Source organism: Onychostruthus taczanowskii, unplaced genomic scaffold (assembly GCF_017590055.1).
Source record: "Onychostruthus taczanowskii isolate IOZ18803 unplaced genomic scaffold, ASM1759005v1 scaffold5, whole genome shotgun sequence".
In the NCBI taxonomy this organism is placed as follows: domain Eukaryota; kingdom Metazoa; phylum Chordata; class Aves; order Passeriformes; family Passeridae; genus Onychostruthus; species Onychostruthus taczanowskii.
The window spans coordinates 16,898,684-16,914,058 of NW_024502568.1; the positions used below are offsets into that span (position 1 = coordinate 16,898,684).

Genomic DNA, 15,375 nt, shown 5'->3' on the forward strand with positions numbered 1-15,375 from the left:
CCATCAAAGGCCAAATTCCAGCCTCACTCAAACCCCTGCTCAAACTTTGTGCAGCAAAATTTAACACTTGCAGTGATTTTTAGGGGCAGTGGGTTTTTTTCCCATGGGATTTGTGGGTACAAAGGCAACAACTTCTCAGGCAGTTTCAATAATTGTGTTTTATTTAACAGCACCAAATAAAAACACAGCGCTTGGATCAATATTATCCTCATGCTTTATTCCATAAATAAACTCCATTGGTTTGTGAGCTGCTTGTTTTTACTTCCAACATGTACAAATAAAGATTTAAATATTTTTTTGGAGGAAACATGACAGCTGGTTTGAGTTCTGCAAGTTTTGATGCAAACATCCTTCTTGGCACCACTCCTTCATCTGCCATTTCTAGAAACATTTTGTGCTCACAGAAGTGGAGTAAAACGTATGTTACAATGAAAAACGTGAAAAAGTGTTATAAACAAATATTTAGATATTGGTTTTTTAATGGGAGAGCTTGCTAGATAGTTTCACTCTATCAACAGGAATGGAGTTCTTCAGAAAGCTGAAATATTGGTCCCTTTTGGAATGTTAAGTATTAATGTGAAACTGCTGTTGCTCTGATGATGTGGTAATGCTATTTCAACTGGTTCCTAAACATAACAAATAGCAGTTTTCTTCAAGGATTTAACTCACAGGAAATCAATTAATAAAATACTTCAGAGAAATAAGTTTTCCACGTCTTATAAACACTGGGTTATTGCTACAGAGAAGTGTGCTTTTTAAAAAAAGATTAAGATAAATAATACCCCTGTAATTCAGTATTTGCATTAAAAATTCTTAAAATTATTTCCTCTGGGCAGACTGACCAAAAGGTGATGCTCTGGAACAGCTGTGCTCCGTTTTAGGCTTTTTTTGATTACTTGAAAGTTGCCTTAAAATTTCAATTGAAACATAAATGATCTTTCTTTATACAAAGACCCAAAGATAAGAAAAATGTCTCCAGGTAATTGAGATAACAGTTAATTTTATGGCTTATCTAGAAGTCAAAGGCGTTCAAGATCCAATTAGGATGATGAGCAAGAGACTCCTTTGTCACTCCGTGTTTCTGTGGAGGAGCTGGTCCAGCAATTGCTAGAAAAAAAAAATGCAAAAGTGCTTTAAAATACTGTTAAAATCCATGAGGTGATAGAAATGTTTAGTGATACAGGAGGTGAGGTGGAGTTGGCATCCCAGACTTCAAATTTACTGGCTGCATTTGCTCCAGAACTAACAGGAAATCCTCACCTTTTTAAACATCTCCACACGCAGCCTGTTACTCTGGATGATGATCCGCTTCTGCTTCTCTTCTTGTTTCTTTCTAACCTCAGGTAAATTGTCATAAATCCTGTCAGGAATCCAGAAAACAGAGCTCATGTCATCCCTGGAGCTCACAAATAATTAATTGTTCCTGTAGGGAAATGTTTGCCTTCTGTGCAATACTTGTAATGGGCATCTCTAAGTATTTAAATATGATTTATGGCATGGGAGTGATAAATTATTAACAGTCATGGTTTGATACGAAGTCTGGCTGGTTTCAAATCTTGCTGAAAATTCTGATTTTGGAGTAAAAAAAATTAAGAAAGAGATGGGATCAGGTGATTTCAATGCAGTAGCTTCTAATGAGCTCAGTGAAGTTGGTTCCAATTTCTAGCAACAAAATTCAAACCAGAATCTGGGTTGAACATGTTGGGGTTTTTTTCTTTTTTTTTTTTTTTTTTTTTTTTTAATTTATGCCACACAGTTAGTATCAAGCAATCATTTTCAAGTAATTTTCTAAAATATAAGAAAACCATCATTATAAGTCTGCAAACTTTTACATTTTTTCACTGTCATTAGGAACACATTTTACCAAGAACAACACCATCTTTCCATTCTAAAAATAACAGTAGTCCCCATTAAAAAAGGTGACTCCTGATCTTTTCCCATTAAAATCAGTGATAAAATTCCCAGGATTTGGAAGAGAAAGCTGGACAGTCCTGGTTTTTGATTGATGCCTTGTGCATGCTGCCCTAGAGCAGAGGCTGGACAGAGCTAAAGAATAAAGCAGGGATTTATTCAAAGGATCTCCTCCATGGATCCACCTTGGGCAGCACAAGAGCCCAGCCAGGGCTGCACCCAGGATGAATCCAAATGGTCCCAAAATGCACGAGCGCTCACGGGGTCTCTCCCTGGGATCAGCTCTGCTCCATGTGCACATTGCAGTTCAGTGTCCAATTCCAGCTCAGCCCCTGCACTCCCATCCTGCTTGTTTTTCTCTCTGCAGCCCACGGGGTTTGTGCTCTTGGGGCTGAGATTTGGATCATTTGTCCTTGGTGCCCAGCTGGAGCAGGAATTGTTTTGTCTCCCTGCTCTGTGCACAGAGCTCACCATCCCCTCATGTGAACCCAGACCCACACACTAAAGCAGCTCAGAATGTGAAAAATAGAAAAGCTAAACCTGAGGCATCAGCATGAGCACAAAGCCTGTTTAGTTCTGGGTTCTCCTCATAATATTTTGCAATTCCAAGTTCTTGCAGCAGCCTGTTTTGGCTGGGGATTGTGTTTTGGAGAAGAGGAATGGGACACATCTGAAAGCAGAGATTAATTCCCCACGGTGGCTTTTGCAGCTTCCCTTGCATGAAGTGCAATGCAGTTGAAGATCAGATACCACATTCCTCATAATTTTCTGTCATTCCCATCCTCCATGCTACAATCAGGGGGAAGAAAAATCCGAAGTGACCTTACAACATTTTTGGGTGCTCAATATGAGGGACATGCTAGGTTTTGGTTTTCATGCCATGGGTGCCCCATGGTGTTGAAAGGGCAGGGCTGCCCAAATCTAAGCTGACAGAGCAGAAAAAAAAAAAAAATCCATGGACAAACTCTAAAGCAGAGGAATTTGTACCTTTTAGATCTCATGTGCATCTCCTTCTCGGGAATGACTCTCTCCTTTGGTTTGAAGAGGTTATCTGGCAGAGAGAAAATAAAGTCAGTACTGGAGGGATCTGCTTTTACTGAAATCACACATGTCATATTCCATGGAGCCACAATCTGCCATTTCTGGTTAAAGTTTTGATGGCTTAAGGCCAGATCCAAATCTCCAGATCTCGTTCCTGCAGGCAGTTGCACCCTGGCTGCTCCTCAGTGTGTCAGGAACCTGCCCTGATACAGCCATTTCTGATTCAATTTACACCTGTTTTCCAGAGCTGTGGATAATTATCTGAGCTTTAGAAGGAGGAAAATCACATTACTCCTTCCTGATCAAGTATGAAGAGATCTATGATAATTCCAATCATCATTTCCCTGGATACAGGAAAATAATTTCTGATCTAAGCAGTTGGTGGTTCTCAGGAAAAGGTGATTTTAACACCTTCCTTGCAAAAATAAGTCCTGAATGGGAAGGGAGGATATTGGTACAAGGTGGGAAACCAAGAAATACATGAGATTACTGTTGTGTCTCTGTGTAATATTCATGGAATCACAAAATGGTTTGGGTTGGGAGGGACCATGAAGCTCATCCCATTCCCACCGTTTCCATGGCAGGGGCACCTTCCCCTGTCCCAGGTGCTCCCAGCCCCAATGTCCAACCTGGCCTTGGGCACTGCCAGGGATCCAGGGGCAGCCACAGCTGCTCTGGGAATTCCATCCCAGCCAGGAATTCCTTCCCAATCTCCCATCCATCCCTGCCCTCTGGCAGTGGGAGCCATTCCCTGTGTCTGTCCCTCCATCCCTTGTCCCCAGTCCCTCTCCAGCTCTCCTGGAGCCCCTTCAGGCCCTGGAAGGGCTCTGAGCTCTCCCTGGAGCCTTCTCCAGGCTGAACAATCCCAAGTCTCTCAGCCATTCCTCATGTTCCATCCTTCCAATCAAAAACTGAAGGGAGCATTGCAGTGGTTTCAGTTCTGAACTGGTGCAGTCTCCGAAGCACAAACTCAGAAAGGAGAGAGGCTCTGAAGCCTCCTCTGCCTCAGGACTGCCTTTCCCCCCTCAGCAGTTGTCTACATTTAATCATCCTTGTTAAATCTTCAGTACACACGAGCCACATGCTCGATTTGCTAGGAAAACATAATTTGTCTTTTATTTATTAGTGTTCTAACACTCATTTGCATGTTGATTCACTTAACAGGAATAAACACTTGGATGTTACTGCTACTGTCCAAATAACTCTCAAAGTGCAGGGAGCAGCTTGTCTGTGATCCAGGGACACCTTCTATTCCTAGGTTGCTCCAAGCCCCTTCAAGCTGGCTTTGAACTCCTCCAGGGATGGGACATGGTGACACATGAACATTCCAGACCTTTGTGTGCCACCAGAACAGGAAAAAGCGATCCAGGGATTTGCAGACCCACTTCCCATTCCATACACAGCATGATAAAATGTATTTTTCCTGCAAGTCCCTAAGTCCCAAGTTCCTAAGTCCCAAGTCCCTAAGTCAGGGTGGCCTCTATTTTCAATTTCTGGGAAGCACCACAGAAGTTGGGAGCTGTGCTGGTGCTGTTGCTCCAGAATAATCCTCTCCTGCTGGCACAGAAGGGCATCAGACCCATCCCTGCTCTGGAACAAGATATGTGGCTGTGCAGGGCTTTAAAGGGATGGACTCAAAAGAGACTCTGGGGAAAACCCTCCAAGAAAATAATAAATCCACTTCCTCATGGAGCCACGAGGTTAATTCTCAAGGCCAAACATTCCTGCAGCACTTCCCAGCTTGCTATTTACCAGAAGAAAAATCACATGCAAACATCGAGGCTAATCCTTGATGGATTGTAGGATTAGGATTCAAAAGTTAAATGAGAAATAAATTTTTAAAAGTGCTAGAAACAAGAAAACAAAAGTCACGAGTGCATTTAAATAGGTCTTAATTCTTGACACTGAGAAGAATGAGCATTTCAAAGGGGAAGAACAGCAAACACTCAGAGCTGAAATAAGCTTGATCCCATCCTGGAGACCTGGCTTAAAGCTCCTTCCTACCATACAAAGATCAAATGGGCCATGAGGCAGACAATTCCCTAAGCTGACAGGCCTCTAAATTGTGGTCTAGCTGCTCCTTATCAGATTTCATAGCCTTGGATGACTTTTGGAGAAGGGATTTCAGAGCAGACCTTCAGCGTTCAGTTAAATAAAACTTCAGACAGAGAAGACTGAGAGTCACCATTGCCAGGGATGCACCACAGTTAAATAAAGCTTCAGACAGAGAAGACTGAGAGTCACCTCCTTGGTGTTTTATTCCCACCTTTGAAACTCCTCACTTTCTGGCACTTACAACTGGTCTCACATCTCCACTAAAGCAAGCTGTAAATGAATGCAAACGGGTCGTCCCTGTAATATATTTTAATTAATGCTAAACTGCACCTCCAAGAGGATGAGTAACTCTCCTGCTTGGGAAGTCAGTAAATATTTAGACAGAGAACAGATAAAATTATTGTGTTGGAACCAGCCCCTGACTTCTTATTTACCACTAAATCACTGAAGCACTTAAAAGAGAAAAACAGTGGCAAAATTTATCAAAGTATACACAATACAGATACATTTTCTTCTTCTAACATGAATGTGAATTCTCAAATTTTGGTAGGAGCTAAAATGTGCCTTTGAGGATGTGTGAAAAGCAAAGCACTGCTGGTGGTGGATCTCTAATTCAACTGCTCTTTTACTGAACTGAAAAAATAATTCACCAAAAACCCATTTGCCCAGAGAAATCCTAAGACACAGAACACTTTTTTTAAACACTGGGGTTTTTTACACCAGCAGTCCCCTAAAAAAACAAATTGGCCTTGAACCTAAGATAGATGTGGATGTGATGTTGAGCTCCACGTGCCCGTGGGGCTTTCCTGGGAATTCATCCAGGGTGTGTAAAGCAGTGCCTACACCCAGGGGTGCTGCCCAAACTTTGCACATCCCAGTGACTTCCTGCACTGAACTGCTCCAGCTGCAGGCAGCACACGAGGTTTTGGTGTTATTTACACAAAATGCAACAAGCCCTGAGTCACAGAGTTCAGGGTAAGGCTGCCTGTGCTCCTGCTCACCCCAGAGAATTCCTGAAGCTCACAAATGCTCCTTGCCCCAAGAGCAGCCACAGGAAGGTGGTTCCCAGGTTTTCCAGCTGTTCAGGGCTCTCCTGCTACTACTGAGACTTCTGACCCTCCTCAATATTTCAGCTTTTTTGGAAAACATTACTAATACCTCTACAAGGCTGTAAAGTTGAGAGGTTTATGCAAACATTTTCATATTAGAATAATTTTGGGGATGTTGCTGGAGATTTCAGTCCTCCCTATCCAAATGATACTTATATATTCATGGATTTTATCCAGAAAAAAAAAAATATTAGCATATCACCTGGCCTTCCTAAATCTTTCCAATATCATTAGAGCATATAATCCTAAAAAGCTTTTTTTCCCCCAAAATTAGCAGCTTTTGAAGAAGGAGTGGCAGAGTTAATATTAGTTTAATAATATCTTCAAAGCAGATCATTCCTCTTCCTAATTCCATTACCTGATTGCAGCTTAGACTTCATTCAGAGCTGCCAGCCAAAAAAAGCCAAAAGAATGGGTGGCACTATTAAAAGTTTGAATGGGGAAAAGAGAACTGTGAAATGACCCAAAATAAATGACCCAAATAAAGTCACGGCTGAGCACCAATGTGAATGTCACAGGAATACACCTGAGAGGCTGCAGGATTATTGCAAATTCTCTGATTGCCACCTTCTCCTTCCTCACTCCAAATAAAAACCCTCCTGGCACAGGTCTGCAGGAGAAAGCCACCCCTGGAAAACCCAAACAAACAGCAATCAAAAAAAACTTTTGGGGAAGGTTTAGAACCATGACTGAGGGGATAAAAATTGTTTCCAAAATATCGTTAAAGACTGAGGGTTTGGGTGCAAACCCAGGGGTAACCTTCAATCCTATGTCCAATCCCAAAGAAGAACCAATCCCACAAAGGACAGGAAAAGGGAATGTGGGAAAAAACCCCAAACTGAGTGCCTGAGAAACTGCATGAAACCTCCCAAAGTGCCTGTGCACACCAAGATCACAGGGCTGCTCATGATGCAGATTTAAAGGCCCATAAACAGCTGGCAGTCCTGTCACTGCAGTAATTACATTACGGTTTTGGAGATTTAAATGCAGTTATTTGAACATTGTTTCTATTCAGCTCGTCACAGTGGGATCTCTAATTTGTTCGACACAGTCAACAGCAGAGTTGTCTATCTTGGACTAATTAGCACTCTCAGAATTGAGCAGTGCCCATTACCCAGCACAAAGGCTGCCTGGGAGTTCTGGGCAGGTTCTGTGCCCTCAAAGAGCTCTCGTGCCGACAAAATCTCGTGCAGGATAAACATTTTCATTTTCCTCAGATTACTTTCAGCGTTTTGTAAAACCCTGCTCGTGAAGGACAATTAAAAACTGGTAAACAACTCAGGGTTTTGAGGATGGGAAGGTAAATGGGAACTGCACAGATGTTGGTATTTATATGGAAATTATGCTGAATGCCAATTATTTCTTTCTCCTGCAAGAAAGTGAAGTTGTAACAACACTGTCAAAACACAGGGAAACCCTGCTAGTCAATAATTTCCTGTTATCAGTAAAGATGTTTTAGGCTGATGGAATAATCTCTCTGGGAGAGAGAAAAATCTCTGCAGGTCTTTGCTCTGGGTGTAAATTATTTCACTGGAATAAAAGTTGCAAGAACAGAGAGAGAAGCACATGTACCAAACTTCTTTGAGAAAGATAAATGCAGCAAAATCCTCAAAACACCTTGGGCTGCAGTTAAAGCCCCATTTCCACCTGAACAAAAGCAGGCACCCACCTCTCCCCATCCTGGGCCACCCTCCTGTGTGGGGGCTGGAACCCTGCTTACAGAGAATTTTAAACTTTCTGTGCTAACCCCCAAGAGAACTCTGCATTTGACCTGAGGCCGTGGAGAAGGCTTCCAAAATTGAATAACAGAACTGAGATTATGAGCGTGTAGTTTGAATAGAAGTGTGCAGTATCACATAGTAGAAAACGTAGAGTTTAAAAGTTTAGAATATAGTAATATATATAAAACAAGGTAGAAGTTTTAAGACAGAAACTAATCCTTCTTCTTTACCTTCTTCTTCATAAGTGTTAGTATTTTGTCATTAAATAACACATTACAAAGCACAAGTAGTTAGTTATTAAGTTAAAAGTAAAAATAATTTAAGTGTCATTTCTTAATTAAACAGTTTATCCTTAAAAAGCCTTATAAAAATAGTATTTTGTCATTAAATAAAAAGTCCACATTACAGAGCACAAGTAGTTAGTTATTAAGTTAAAAGTAAAAATAATTTAAGTGTCATTTCTTAATTAAACAGTTTATCCTTAAAAAGCCTTATAAAAAAAGAGATACAACTTCATTTTTACCTGGTTAGAGAGAACTGCTTGAAATTATTTTTAAGGTCTTTTCCCACCCAAACCATTCCATGAGGACTTTTTCTGGGCCAAAGCTTTCTGGGGATGCAGGACTGTTTCTCCACTAAGAGATTTGCTGGGAGATTGCCTGGAAATGGATCCATCAGCAATGGATCTGTCATCAGAAGAGACATCAGAAGCACAGAGATATCCAGTGCCCCGGGTGAGCCTTTCCAGGAAAAAAAATTTCCCACTCTGGGTCTCACTGATGACACCAATCCTGCTGCATAACAGCATCCCCCAGGAGAAATCCTAAAATACCAATTGCCAGGACTCAGAGCAAGTTAAAGATGCTCAGCAGTGTAATAGAGCCTGTGTAGTCTTTGCTTCTTTTTTTCTGCCAAGGTCAGGATTAAATGTGTGAGATGGTATTTCTTGTTGGGACTCAGATGTTTATTAGTTCTTGTTTATGTTACAGTCTCACAAACCCTGAGTTCTACAGCACTTCACTCCAACAAACTAAAACTGGAGCCCCATCTCTCTCTCTCTACAAGGCCTTTTAAGGATAAACTGTCCAATTAAGAAATTACACCTAAATTATTTTTACTTTTAACCCAATAACCAACCACCTGTGGCCCACAATGTGGACCTTTTTATCCAATTACACAAAACCACCCAAACCCATGGAGAAGAAGGTGGAGAAGAAGGTCAAGAAGAAGGAGAAGGACCAGCCTCCGCCCTGAAACCTCCGTCTTGCTTTATATCTATTTCTATATTCTAAACCCTTAAACTCTACGTTTTCCACTCTGTGACATCACACACTTCTATCCAAACTCCACACCCGCAATCCCAGTGCTGTCATTCCATTTTGGAAGCTTCTCCACGGCCTCAGGTCAATGCAGAGTTCTCTTGGGGGTGAGTGTCTGCAGCACAGAGAGTCTGGAATTCTCAGCACCAGGGCTCCAACAAGAGCCCTCTGTAGTGCAGCCTGCAGGGCTGTGCTTCACCCAGGGATTTGGATTTCCAGTAATAACTCCAGTTCTTCTTCAATTACAGACGTGACACTTCTGTCATTATAAAAATATTAAGGTCTCACAAACAGAAAACCACACATGGCTACACACAGGCAGATGAGTTACAGAAACCCAAGATTCCCTCTACACAAATTTACCTTTAATGACCAACGACTAAAAGATGGAAATAGCCGTTAACTTCAATAATTAATGAATATATTTCAATATTATGATTTTATTACTCATTAAACAAGCATAAAAATTAAAATTTCATTACAATTTGAGGAGAAATAGGTTTCGCCTTTCATATTTGGTTTCATAAATTATTTGCAGAGTGGTTTGGGGGATTTTCAACCATGTTCAGACAGAAGTGGGAGATTTTTGCCACTTTCTCTAAAAAAGATGACAAACTCCTGGTCTGCTGCTGGCAGAGCTCACAGAGCCCTTGCACTGCACAGCCCTAAGAGATTTCATTCCAGGTAAATTAATTTGGATCCTGGAAATGGTGAATTAATTCTGTTGAGCCTTTAAGATAGAATTCACGCTTTGTGCCATGTTCCCTTGTGTTTATTTAGGTCTCACTATAAAAACCCAGTAGGGCTCTGATGTAGGAAAGACCACTGGAAGTTGGAATTCTCCAGGAACCTCCAAGAGCCCTGAAAAGGGGCTGCACCCGCCTCTCCTGCTCCCACCCTCATTCCCCAGAGAGCCAAAAACCTTTGTGCTTCCCTGGGTTGAGGACATCAAATATTCCCTTTCCTGCATCCTCCAGGCGTCTTTGTTAGTTTGTTTAATCTTTTCAATTAATTTACTTTTCAGTAGAATAATGTATCTTCAAGCAGTCATAGATTTAAAACCAAGATGTAATGAGGAATGCCAATCAATCAAATAAATCTTTGTTCTTTAGTCAACTGAGTTAATTAACATCCAGATGGCAATTAAAAAAAAAAATAGAAAAGAAAATAAAAAGAAAAGCAATTTGTTTAACATCTTGAGCTTAGATAACATTTACAGAGGTGGGCTGTGAGGGAGAGAAGGGTTTCCCTCATGGGGGGTTGAGGCTGTTTGCCACAACCTCATCAGCTTCAGTGAGGAAATCACAGAGTGTGCACGCCTTGATTTAGCAGGGCTGGGCAGAGCAGAGCTCTTCCCCAGCTCTGGGATTTCTGACAGAAGTGGCAAATCCACACCTGCAGCTGGGGCTCCTATCCCAAATCCCACCTGCCTCCCCCTACTGTCACCTCTGTCCCCAAACTGATCATTCTGTGAGCTGGGAGAGGATGAAATGTCATGTATTGCCATCAGCCCCACAACCAGCAGCAGCTGCACCGTGCTGAAGAACACAACTGCATGTGACAGTGACAAGAAGTCCCCAAGGAGCTGCCACAGAGCACAGAAACTCCTCATCCCCACTAACCCTTCTCCAAGCTGCTGGGAATTCCTGCCAGGAGCATCTGCAGAGATGCTGGAGGGAACCAGGAGCAGCAGCTCTCCTGTTTCTCCCCAAATTCAACTTGGAAATTCCATCCAGGACTTCCAAAGGCAGCCACGGACCTGCTGCTGCTCCCAACTCACCACTGAGAGGGTCGGGGATGGTGAATTGCCTCTTCCTGCTGGAAGTGGAGGTGGAGAGCTTGCGATCCAGAGCTCGGGGGGTGCCTGGGGGAGCCTCCCTGTGCTGGGCCCTCCTCAGCTGCACCATGAGCTGCAGCCTCTTCTGCCTCTGCTGGGAGCGGGAGATGAACTGAGGGTTGTGCAGCTCCAGGGCTTCCTGCAGGAGACAGAGGAGCTGCTTTAGGCTCTCGTGATTCAAAGGGAGGAAAAGGTGTGATGGGCACAGGGCTGAGTTTGGTTAGAGATTGTTAAAGGGGTGAAAATTAGCCTGGGTTTGGGTTGGAAGGGACTTTAAAGCTCATCCCACCCCTGCCATGGACAGGGACACCTTCCACTGTCCCAGGTGCTCCCAGCCCCAGTGTCCAACCTGGCCTTGGGCACTGCCAGGAATCCAGGGGCAGCCACAGCTGCTCTGGGAATTCCATCCCAGCCCCTCCCCACCCTGCCTGGGAACAATTCCTAATTGCCAATATCCCATCCAACCCTGCCCTCTGGCAATGGGAAGCCATTCCCGCTTGTCCTGTCAAGCTTATACATTTATGTTTCAAATTACATATTTTTACATCCAAATTCAAGTTCTTGATGTTTTGCCTGTTTCCTTTTCTCACCCCATCACCAAAGCAACTCGTCACTGACAGTTCACAAACTTTCCTGTTTATTTAGATTGTCAGATCTCTCCATGGCTGATCCAGAAAGAAAACACTTCCCAGTCAAAGGCTGCTTCAACATTTGGGAATGTCTTAGTGGCAGAGGAAAGGAGCAGAGATGGGTCTGCAACATGTGCAGGAGGAAAAGGCAGAAAAGCCCCTCAGGCAGGTACCAGCCTGGGCCATGTCCACACCTACAGCTGGTGCTGGAAGTGCCAGGCACTTGGGAAACTGGGAATTTGTAAATTCCCAAACTCTTAACAAGTTCCCCCACAGGAACAGCAGCTGCAGCTCAAAACGGGAAGCCTGGACAATCAAGTAAGTTTTGGCAGCGGATACAAACTGCCAAAACTTCACTGGAAAGGGAAAAATCAAGGAATGTGAACTTCTACCCTTAACAAGTTCCCAGAAAGCAAACACCATCTATGGGGGAACGGGGAGAAAAGGGAAAAAGGGGGGAAAAAGAAAAATAAGCAGGAAAAAAGGGAAAACGGGGAAAAAAAAAAAATGATGCTTTACCCGCAGTGTCCATGGGGCTGCTGGAGTTTTTTCCAGCTGGGAGTGGGGTTCTGGCCAGGTGAGCAGGTTTTTGTCCCAGGTCACACCTGGAGAGCATGCCCTGGGCAGTGGCACCCCGGACAGTGTCACCCTGGGCAGTGGCACCCTGGACAGTGTCACCCTGGACAGTGCCACCCTCCTGCCCCGCTCCCGCTCGTCCTGTGCCTCGAGCTCCTTTGTTCTGTCCCTCGGAGCAGGGAATTCATAATTGCCTTGGAGAGATTTAAAAGTTCATTAGGAGTGCATGGCTAATTTTTTATTGGGTTCTCCACCTCATTAGACAGAGAGGGCAATTCCTGAAATAAGAAAGCCAGGCTGTTATTAATAGGCCTCATTAGGCAGAAGAGATCAGATCTAATGGTGGCTGCCCTGTGACACTCACATTATCCAGACCTCACACGGAAGGAAATCACAATTAAAACTCTGGGACACTCAGCTCTCTTTGCTGGTGCTTCCCAAAATTTGTGCCAGGGAAAGCCAGGGATATCTCGCTGTGACCCGCAGTTGGAGTTCATTCCAATTTATTGCAGAAAATACCAGATTGTTGTGGGCTTTAACCACAAATCACTTCCCTTTCACCACACTGAGCCCTTCATCAGCACCACTGTTTTTTTTATTTTTTCCTTTGTTTTTAATCCAGTTTGCTTTCTGTCATTCCTACAGATCCATTAGCCAGTGGAAAAGCTCCATTAAAAAAAAAATCAACAAAAGGTTATTGTGCATTATAGGGCATTATTATGAAAGCTGTCAATTCGCATTGAGGAAAAGAGATTGTTTTCTGCGCTTATAATTAAGTTTTAATGCTCACTGACTGATACTCCCTGCACAAATTAGGACCAAAAGAAGCTGTGTGCTCAAAAATCAGATTCTCATTCAGAGGACAGAACGAATCCAAAAAAACAAAGGAACTTCGGAAGGGCTCCATATGAACTGTTTGAAAAGTCACACTGGAGTGCTCCTTCCTTGCCAAATAATTTGATTTCTAGAACTAAATATCTGGGAATAAAGCCCGTTACTGTTTTATTTCAATTTTTGGTTACAATAAACTTAAAATATTTTCCTCTTTATGACATATTGTACATATTATATTGTACTTAAAAAACATATTAAAAAGATCTGTGTTGGGTACATTTGCCTTATAAAAGCCTGAACTGTATTTCCTCCCTAACACTGTTCTCACCAACATTTTGGAATAAAACTTGAGACCTGTGAACATGAAATTAAATTCCTCCCTAAGCCAGGTTTAGAGGTGTGGATTAAGTTGGGCTTTGCCAGATCTCAGTGGATGCTTCACTTTTGTAAAACAAAGTTTCTTTCAGTTAGGGGAATGCCATGATTTAACTTCAGGCACTGAAAACAGCATTTAGAGTTCCAAATGTGTGACATTCAGCAGCTTTATGCTCAGTGATGACAAATTTTGCCTACCTGCCTGCAAAAAATTCTCTTCAGAAAAGACAGCTGTAAGAAAAAAACATTCTATGACCATTACAACGTTTTTAAGGAATAAGCTTCTCACAAACATATTGATACTAAACCCAAATTAATCTCAGTTGTCTTTTGCAAAAATACCTGGTGCGTGAATACAGCTGCTGGTGTCATCTGCGTTTTAGCTGTGAGAATTAGTGTTGGAAGTAAGACATCCCAGACACTGCTAAACCCAAATAAATTATGTTTTACACTCTGAAATCTTGTTAATAACCATAGTTCAGGTTGTTTTGTCAAAAAAAAAAAAAAAAGAAGGCTGAAGGAGTGAAAGAAAAGTATCAGAACCAGGTTGTAAAAATAACCTCACTACTGGTATTACTTGGTTAGGCTGGGGCTGCTTATTTGCAATTTTAACACTTTTTCAAGATTTTCTTGGGAATTTAAGCCTATCTTGATCATTTCAATCTTGTTTTCTGTGAGTCACTACTGGTATTACTTGGTTAGGCTAGGGCTGCTTGCAATTTTAATGCTTTTTCAAGATTTTCTTGGGAATTTAAGCCTATCTTGGTCATTTCAATCTTGTTTTCTGTGAACCATAGACATGGTATACATTTATAACCAATGTATACAGTCAGATCAGCTGATTGATCTCTCACCAGATGACTCACGCTCAGCACTTAAAGCTGGACAAAAATGGCCTGACTTTCCATTATTTCACTTTTTTTTTCTTTGAGACTGATCTCATCTTATTATTGAAACCATATTCCTGACAACCACAGTAGGATTTGTACCTTACTTTTTAGGAGCTGCTTTTGCCCGTGAACATTTTCTTCCCAGAGGATTCTTGATGACGCCTTTATGTTGCACTCCACGCTGCTGGAGACAGACATTTTTGGTTTCAGGACACCCTGTGCTTGGATCTCTTTGGGTTTGGAGGTGTCTTTGGAGGGATCTGCCCTGCTGGATGAGCCATCAGGAGCAGCAGCAATGGTTTCTCTGGAGGCTGCAACTGGAAGGGGGCCAGGGGTTGTTGTGCTGCTCCTCTTCCTGCCTCCCAACAGCATTGGTGTTCCTGTGAAAAACAGAAAAACAATCCTATAATATGGGAATTTTTTTTTTCCTCAGCCCTCTAATCCATGTGATTTTTATTGGCGTGGCAGGATCCTGGAGTGGTAGGGGCTGAGCAATGTCCTTCTCATCAAAAACTGATGTTTTTGCAAAGCGTTGTACAAATTGGACCTTTTGGGTGCTGGTTCCTGCTGTGGCTTAGCACAGAGCCAGAATGGGGCACTGGAAATGCTGGGGGTGGGAGATGCTTCTGAGGCAACTAATCCACTGGAGAAGGGTCAAAACCCCTATCCCAAAACTTGTTAGGCCTTGGTTTTCATCACAGCCACCACTGAACCCACAACAATGATTTTGATGAGGTTTAAACAATTTCAAATCCTAGAATCCTGGAACACTTCCAATTGAAATGTATCTTAAAGAACATCCAGTTCCACAACCTTCCACGGCCAGGGACACCTTCCACTGTCCCAGGTGCTCCCAGCCCCAATGTCCAGCCTGGCCTTGGACACTTCCAGGGATCCAGGGGCAGCCACAGCTGCTCTGGGCACCCTCCCCACCCTCCCAGGGAACAATTCCTTCCAAAAATCCCATCTATCCCTGCCCTCTGGCAGTGGAAAGCTATTCCTCTTGTCCTGTCCAGGCCATCATAAAGATTCCTCCACCTTTCTTGTTGTCTTTGTTAAAAGCAGATTTAACACAATT

At 42.7% G+C, this 15,375-nt stretch overlaps 1 protein-coding gene across 1 annotated transcript in view; it reads right to left on the reverse strand.

Annotated features, from left to right (window-relative positions):
• Positions 1-1,068: 1,068 nt before the first annotated feature.
• The window catches only part of CUNH10orf90 (chromosome unknown C10orf90 homolog), a 45,063-nt gene continuing 30,756 nt past the window's right edge, over positions 1,069-15,375 (reverse strand). Inside the window, exons 4-9 of the mRNA XM_041415564.1 lie at positions 14,402-14,677; positions 12,142-12,392; positions 10,937-11,132; positions 2,899-2,962; positions 1,261-1,360; positions 1,069-1,107 (exon numbers count right to left, since the gene is read on the reverse strand). Coding sequence (XP_041271498.1) covers positions 1,069-1,107; positions 1,261-1,360; positions 2,899-2,962; positions 10,937-11,132; positions 12,142-12,392; positions 14,402-14,677 — 926 coding nt within the window. The remainder of the gene's footprint in view (positions 1,108-1,260; positions 1,361-2,898; positions 2,963-10,936; positions 11,133-12,141; positions 12,393-14,401; positions 14,678-15,375) is intronic.